Raw genomic sequence first — 8,121 nt, 5'->3', positions numbered from 1 at the left:
TCGATTAGTTGAAAGCATGGTGACAGAAGGTCAACTCCTACATTCCGCACCATCATTTAGTATAGATATAGATACAGAACAAAGACGGATTTGATCCCAGGTCAGTGGGTTAATCAAATAAGTGGCTTACCACTAGGGTAGCCACTTGATTCCAAAAAACAAAAATAAACGAAAGAATCTCACTTGATTGCCTTCTTAGGAGAGCAGACTGCCACTGTGATGTCTGCAACCATAAATCAAGACAAGAATTTTCTGTGTTGCTATGAAGGTACAATCACATATCAACACAGCATGCAAATTAAGTTTGAATCTGCCGAATGGCAGTGGTCTCACTGATATGAAACCAAAGGTTGTGTAAATAGTAGAGATCTTTGAAGCAACAATTGTAACAACAGCAGTATCCTTGCACCTTTCCAATAATGGTGGGGACTTATTCTCCTCCTACCCCAATGGATCCGGAGCACTTGTCTGTAGTTTACCAGAGTGTGTTTGCTTGAATACATCGCTTTTGCTTTCCCATAGGCAGTGCACATTTGCTCATGCAGGGTCACAACAGGTGATGGTGATTGCCACCAGTGGTGCAAAGGAGACCCCTCCCCCCCCCCCCCCCCCCCCCAATACTACTCCTTCACATTACCAGTTGTAACTGCATGATCACATGTACACAGCCCTCTGATAAAGCAACTATAATGTACACAGCCCTATGTGAAAGCAACAATGAGGTAGTTTGGGGTTCAAACAGTGAAATGCAAAGCATTAAAAAAATATTTGCACCACAGAAAAAGAAGAATACTAGCCCTTACCAGCTGGCAAAGCAGCCCACTTAGGAGACATGTAGGACTTCCCCACATCAGAAAATTCCTCGAATGGAACAGTATCATTCAAGAGTTTTAACAATTTACATTTGCACAAATTTGCACAAACTATATAGAGTGATATAGAGTGAACTTACAACTTTCCCCCCTTGTGTCTTGCCACAGGGATAACTTACCATTGACAAATTTTTACACCTATCTATATGTACAAATGGACTGTCAAGTTTGATACTCAAGACAGAACCATAGATGAAACAATAGACGCATAGAAGGGCCCATGAACAGAGCAGTTGATAGATGCCATCCTGGACAGAAAACTACCCAACTCAACCACCAGATCCTGTAGACATGTTGAACCAATCCGCTGTAAGGCAGAATTAACTAAAGCAAGGCCCTCAGTTCCCTTCCCTACAAGTATTACAGCCTTCAGTCCTGACTTCACTGCTAGTGACACACGCTTGAAGACGACATCGTCTGGGGAAAGACTTCTGTTGAGAACACGGGTGATTAAATCACCACTGGCTGACACGTCAGAATCCGACCCCTCACCAACAGAAGTCGAAAGTTTGCTAAGGAGATCACCAATTTGTGTTACAGTAACCTCTGGATGATCAAGCATGTTATCCAACTGTTCTCTGCCTGTTTTTAGAAACTCTTCCAACTCAATTCCAATGAGGCCTCTTCCTGCAACATGTTGTCGTAGAAGTAGAAGCCTGGAAGATAATAGACAGAGAATCAGAATTTTGCCATTCTAAATTGCAGAAGAATGGCTAAAACTAAAGACCAACTATATAAACACCTAACATTGAAAAAAAAACAGCAGACAGACAAAGACAAATCTGGCTTTAGGCATTCGAAACTACTAACCCAGTTGCTAAAATAACAATGCGTTGGTAATCATTCTGTGCTTTCCGCAACCTGTGTACATTCAATCTCAGGGTTTCAGCTATCGTATCTTCTGTTGTTGGTTGTACATCACTGATAATCTGCAGCAGTCCCAAGGCTACAAATGTGTGAACTGATCTCCATTGCAAAACTGTGTTCTCTTCAGATCCTGACACAAAACAAACAGTGACTTCTACCTGGAAAAATTAACCCTGGAAACATATGCTAGAACCAGATTACACTAGAAGATGATGAGAAAACTAACCAGAAGTGAGTGTCATTGACCCAATCGGTACACTAGAAGGTTTGCTGAGAACAACTCTGCCACCAGTGCGCATTGACAATGTGGGTGGGAGCCCCCTGGAGGCCTCTTTTTCTGAGGCAGAAGACCAGTAAGCTGCCCGCAAAGCTTCAAGCTCATCTTTCTCTTGCTCTACCATTTGATTCACAAAGTCCAGCCATTCAACAGTCTTGGGGAGCTTCTCCCTACAATCCATCTGTTCACTTGTATTGAGATCAGGAAGTTCGTATTGTTTTGCGAAGGCTTTTTGCAAGTACTCCACACCTGCTGATCCCTGAATGATAGGAGTAAGAGCTAGGATCCGTGCTGCACTCATATCTGCCTTGAGAACCTGAAATTACACGTGCAGGCAGTTAATTACCTTGAAGTGAAACCTGAGGGAGGAACAGATGAAAGACATTTTAAACAGCAGAATTATAATGCAAAACCTACACAAAGACCAAGTATTCAGTCGATCCAGTTATTCAAATAGACCATGAACTAAGATCTGGGGCTTGACCTTACTTACAAAGGTTCTGTTGCAAGTGAGAAAAAGTGATGCAATCAATGGAGTTGAAGAATTTTAACAGTCATCAGTCAGAAATTTACTTGAAACTGAACAAATGGCTATGAAAAGAAAGAACAGTCAACCAATGAAACTACCATACCCGAATTTGCTCCAGTACAAAGCGCAAGCCTTTCACCAAAGTAAGTCCAAACACCTTTTGGCTGGCTCCATCCATCTCAGATGAGATTTGTGTCAATTCTTTGATCAATCCCTCATGGGATTCTTTGGTATCACTATCCCTAGCAGGTGCCCCAAGCTTGAGAACAATTCTCAGAGAATAATCCAGGAGCTTCCGAAAATATTCATAATCATGGCTTCCAGACTCTAGCACCTGTGAGCAAAAGATGAGAACGATTGGAATAACCTATTTATTGTACACAGGTCACTGGCTTTTTCCTTGAAACTTAAATGATTGATTTTTCCTAGAGACAGACAAGCACATTGACCTGAGTAAATAACTCTATGTCCAAAGATTCATTCAACTGTTGTTTCCAACTGTCCGGAACAATGCCCTCTAGCTCTGCCTTCATCTCTTTGAGAAGTCCAATGATCCACTGATACTCTGGAGGTTGTTTGGAAAGCCCTTCAAGAACTCCATTCCAGAATGCATCTTCAATGGTTGTTTTGATGTGAGCCTGATGAGAGAAAATCAACAGAGTCACGGTAACTAACCTTAAACAGAGCATTGATTTGATATGTGCTGGATCAGAGAAAATCAGCATGATCAAATCAATATGATCATCTAACCAAAACCTCAGACAAATTTTCAAACCAGTTTTGATCAAACAAGGCTTTTCCACACAAGAAGAGAGCAAATTTTCCCTCAAGTAAATGTGTGGCATCTCGCCTTTTCATTGTAGCATGCACAGACCTTCACAATACCTGAATTTGCCCTAGCTTGCCACTGGTCTTGTTTCCAACTTGAAACACATCAGAGATGCTCCAATTTGGCTCATGAAGCAGTTCATTAACTAGCCTCTCATTCTCTGCTGCTTTGTCATCATGGCCAGTTCCTAATGAAGGAGTGAACAGAGTGCACTGAGCAGAACTCGTTCCGATTTCCATGGACTGATCAAATGTACTCAATAGTGACTTTGCCAAATTAGCACCACAGGTTGCTTCTTTAGGTTCAAGATGGAATGTATCTGTGGCAGCTAAAGGAGCAGGGGCACAGGCCTTGGACTTCTGCGGAGATGCAAATGGGGAGGGAGGAGGACTTCCTCTCTCGCGTGCTTCTGAAAACTGGGTTCGAGCTTTAGATAATGCTTCTTCCATTCTTGCTACACCTGCAGACCCAGTGAGATGCAGCACTCGTTCTCTTAAAAGCTGCTGATCTTCCAACACCTGCAAGAAAGGAAAATATTCAGTGGAAAGAAAGTCACCATGCCAACTCAATCCAGACTATCAATACTTTCTTTGACTTGCAACATCCAAAATCCATCTCATGTGCATGTTCTCACTGGTTCAATCCAGATTGCCAATACTTTCTTCCACTTGCAACACCACCCCTTATCAAAGTTTCTGTATGATCACTTTATCTGCCATTTCCTTTTCTGTGTATGTGCTTACTAATGCACTAGAGACCAATCTTTCCATGCAAACTGCCAATATCTTCTTGAACTTCCAACAGTAATCATTATTAAAAATCTCTAATGTGCATCTTCCCAGTGGTAAAGTTCAACGCACTTGGAATCCAAGATAGGTACTCAGACTATGCTATTTGAAGTATACAGACACAAAAGGCGTCTGAAACCACAAACTACCAGCGAATGCCCCAACCCAAACATTAATAGAACAATCCCCGCAGCTTCCATATGGTACAATCCCCCCAACTTCTATATGATGCAGGTGCTGTCTTCTTGATAAAAGTAAACCTGAAGGACATGTCCAGATTTTGACCTGTTTTTGAATGGCCTGACTGTCATGACTTGCATCGGCTCCAGCATTATCAGTGTCATCAGAAATCCAGGTGCACTTCTGTAACATGGAAAGCTCCAATTGACAAGCGACCCGTATAAGATCTTCTTCCAAAAGCTGGGCATCTTGCACCTTCCAAGCCACAAACTGATAGAGGTATGAGCACCAGGCAGCATCAAACTCTGCAAGCTGCACAGCAAAGGGCCGTACTGAAGAGCTTCCTGCATCCCAATTTGCCTTTTTCTCCCCAGCAGAGTTCGGTGACGATGGTCCTGTAGTTGATGTAGATGGTGGGCCATCTAAAATAGTGGATACTAGAGCCTCAAATTCTGGAACAAGCTTCCTTGCAGCTTTTGACAATGCAACTTCTCGTTCTCCTTGGGTGCTGAAAACAGCCTCTGGATGCCCAATTATCATGTAGGCACAAAGGAAGACCCGAGGAGGATACCTGTCCATCTCTTTATGGCCACTTTTCTGAGATTCAGTTGTTTTTCCTGCAGTTGTGCTATTCTGAATCTTCCCAGTATCTTTACTGCAAGCTTTGTTCACAACCTGACTGGAACCTTTCGCTGATATTTGTGAATGGCTTCTACGATTCGTACGGCCTCCACTACCTGAACTTCCAGTTTTTTTGTTAGGTGGAGACAATCGTTTCAGAAGATGATCAATCTTGGCAACATTAGAACTGCTTGCTGATGACAGCAGAAAACGGCTCTCAAGACGCGCTAATAGAGCTTTTACACTACGCAAAGTGTTTGGAGATGTAATTCGAGCAGCCAGCTCCTCAAATGGAAGAGAGGTTACTGTCTGCTGATTAATACTACATGCTGCAAAGTCACGGACCAGCATCAGCGTTGTGCGCCTTGAGCATAGAAATTGTCTCCAGCATCTACAAACAACATGGAAAAGACAATCTGAGCATAATGCAAATACAATCCAAAACAAGCACATAAAGTCTGTCGTATCATGTCCATTTAACCTCGTGAGCTTTTGGCATAATCGATCCCCATGCTTCTTCATCCTGTGCCGATTGTTGTGGCAGGCACCTTGACAGCCTCCTTTCTGCCCAAGATACTCCGCACGTCGCCTCTTGGCCTATTAGCACATCATTACACCAGCAGTGAGGCTAAAGAAACAAAACAAACCAATTTATATTTTGGTACCATGCATCATACCCTCTGCAGACGAGCCTCTAACAATTCCTTCTTATTACGTGACTCAAGCTCCCTTTTTCTCCTAACAGCCTTTGCCACACGTCTTGCTTGTAGAACTAATGCCTGTGCCCGTGATCGTTCTGCCTTCAACAGACTCGCCCTCTTCTCCTCAGCTGCAGCTATTTTTTGGCAAATCAACGCTCTAAGTGCCTCAACCCGTTCCTTGTCCTTGCCCTCTTGCGTTGTTCGCTGTAAGTTAGACTGTGCAATTCTCTCATGCACAGCTGCCCTCCGTTGCTTTTCTGCTTCAAGCAGAGCTAACCTGTTTGTTTCAGCTTGATGCACACGAGATTCCACCCTTGACTCTAATTCCTCACGCTCCCTTTCTGCACGAAGCTGCACTTCTGTCCTTGCAGCTGCTCTTAGTTCTTGAGACCTTGCCAATCGGGTCTGCTCCTGTGCCAACAGTTCCAACCTGCAAATTCGCCATACAATTTCAGTAAGATCCAAATAGGCAAGTGAAAACAGACTCGATTAAAGTGGTGAATGGCCAACCTTTTCTGTTCAGCCGCTATGAGCTTTGACTGTAGCCTTTCAGCAAGGTTCTCAGGCTGTGAAGGGCGCGGAGGACTCTTTATCTTTGGTCTAGCCTTATTTGCCAACCACTCGTGAAATTGCTGCAGAGCAGAGACAAATTTCAGCAAAGAGAAATCTACAATCAAGATAATGTCTTTCAGGATTGGCCATCTCTCTCTCTCTCTCTCTCTCTCTCTCTCTCTCTCTCTCTCTCTCTCTCTCTCTCTCTCTCTCTCTCTCTCTCTCTCTCTCTCTCTCTCTCTCTCTCTCTCTCTCTCTCTCTCTCTCTGTGCGCACGCACATCTGTCTGTCTCTGCATGTCTGCGTGTGTGTGTTTTGAGTAACGCGTATACTTTGATATCAGAATCAGAAGTCCGACTGAAATTTCTTGAAATAGCTAGCGAAAGACAGAAAAACAACACCTGACGTCTAGAATCGGCTCTCTCTCTCTCTCTCTCTCTCTCTCTCTCTCTCTCTCTCTCTCTCTCTCTCTCTCTCTCTCTCTCTCTCTCTCTCTCTCTCTCTCTCTCTCTCTCTCTCTCTCTCTCTCTCTCTCTCTCTCTCTCTCTCTCTCTCTCTCTGTGTGTGTGTGTGTGCGCGCATCTGTCTGTCTCTGCATGTCTGCATGTGTGTGTTTTGAGTAACGCGTATACTTCGATATCAGAATCAGAAGTCCGACTGAAATTTCTTGAAATAGCTAGCGAAAGATAGAAATACAACACCTGACGTCTAGAATCGGCTTCCTTAAGTTTAGCTTCAATCTCTTCGAGACTGGCTGGAGACCGACTCTTACTCTCGGCCGTTTCCAACAATCTTCGCCTCACTCTCTTAGGTACTGAGTGTGGCGATCCAGCACCCGAATCAGAGATCTCGACCTCAAAGGCGATGCCGGGAACAGGGCTGCGCAGCATGTCATCGCAGACGGTAGGAAGATCCATACTTGGAGATGCTGCCATATACCATAAATTATTCCTCCCCCCTTCTGCTGCTGCTGCTTGTTCTTCTTCTTCGTGCTAGGTCAAACTGTAGTACACCAGAAGATAATAAGCTTTCGTTGTTTTATTCAACACAGATCAGAAAAGAAAGGTTCTTCTCCTGCTTCTTCTTCTTGCCAGGCCAAACTACATAGCATATAAGTTTTTGTTTTCTTCTTTTACATCAAGACCATCAGAAAAGGAAAATTGCGAATCGTTTTACGCGGAAGCTTGCCCTCTTCTTTCGAAACCATAAGTTTTGCGGCGAGCTATGAAGAATGTGTAGGATAAGGAGGGATTAAGCGCCATATTTGACAGACAAATGTGAAATTTCTCCTCCTGAAATAAGGAAAGAAGCAGAAAGCCAGGAAGAAGGGAAATTGCTCGGGCCGAGATCCGCGAAGGCAAAATTTGGGAAGGAGGGAGGGCGAAAACAAACCTGATTGTAGTTGTTGAAGTGTTGCTTAATGGAGCGCGATGGATTCGTGGCAGGGCGATGGACGTTTACCGGACGCAGGTGAGAAGGGATGGGGGTCGGGTATATGACAGTGGAATATGAATGCGAGAGAGCGAGAGAAAGAGACGGGGGAGAATGAGGAATGGAGGGAGAGTGCCAGAAAGAGGAAGAAGAAGAATGGAGAGAGAGAGAGAGAGAGAGGAATGTGGAAACTTGACCTTTCTTCTTCCTTGCTTGTTGAGAGACGCGCGGTGATTTGGATGTTAAAAAAAGGCTTTTTTGTTGAGCTTTTTATTATTAACCTTCTGGCAGTCATTTTTTGTGTCGCGTGGACGCCATAATTGGGAATTTGGGATGGTGAAGTTACCGTTGAAAGACAGATTTGGGTTGGTTGGTAGGTTGGTTGGGCACCGGCTGGCCTCCGGCCGGTGTTTCATCCTTCCTCTCTTCCTCTTCGTTGCCTCTTCCCTTGAAAGTTGACAACCCTTTCCATTA

At 44.0% G+C, this 8,121-nt stretch overlaps 1 protein-coding gene across 2 annotated transcripts; it reads right to left on the bottom strand.

The window, feature by feature from the left end:
* Positions 1 to 850: 850 nt before the first annotated feature.
* LOC148035656 (uncharacterized) lies at positions 851 to 7,829 on the bottom strand. Of its 2 annotated transcripts, none has more exons than XM_087677659.1 (12): positions 7,609 to 7,829; positions 6,918 to 7,218; positions 6,175 to 6,296; positions 5,641 to 6,094; positions 5,445 to 5,560; positions 4,448 to 5,354; positions 3,431 to 3,892; positions 2,995 to 3,183; positions 2,649 to 2,879; positions 1,966 to 2,332; positions 1,683 to 1,893; positions 851 to 1,528 (listed from the first exon to the last, which is right to left on the bottom strand). In XM_087677659.1, exons 2-12 carry the CDS (start codon positions 7,149 to 7,151, stop codon positions 1,048 to 1,050), a joined length of 3,774 nt encoding a protein of 1,257 aa, XP_087533785.1. In that variant the 5' UTR covers positions 7,152 to 7,218; positions 7,609 to 7,829; the 3' UTR covers positions 851 to 1,047. The 2 variants fall into 2 exon arrangements, with proteins under 2 accessions (XP_087533785.1, XP_087533786.1); XM_087677660.1 differs by having other exon boundaries at positions 1,683 to 1,869; positions 7,609 to 7,824.
* Between the last annotated feature and the right edge of the window lie 292 nt (positions 7,830 to 8,121).

This window comes from Lygodium microphyllum, chromosome 5 (genome assembly GCF_053477565.2).
Source record: "Lygodium microphyllum isolate KBCC chromosome 5, Lygodium_microphyllum_v1.1.10, whole genome shotgun sequence".
Classification (NCBI taxonomy): domain Eukaryota; kingdom Viridiplantae; phylum Streptophyta; class Polypodiopsida; order Schizaeales; family Lygodiaceae; genus Lygodium; species Lygodium microphyllum.
Note: the sequence above shows the minus strand (reverse complement) of the source record. Positions and strands in the feature narration are given on the sequence as shown.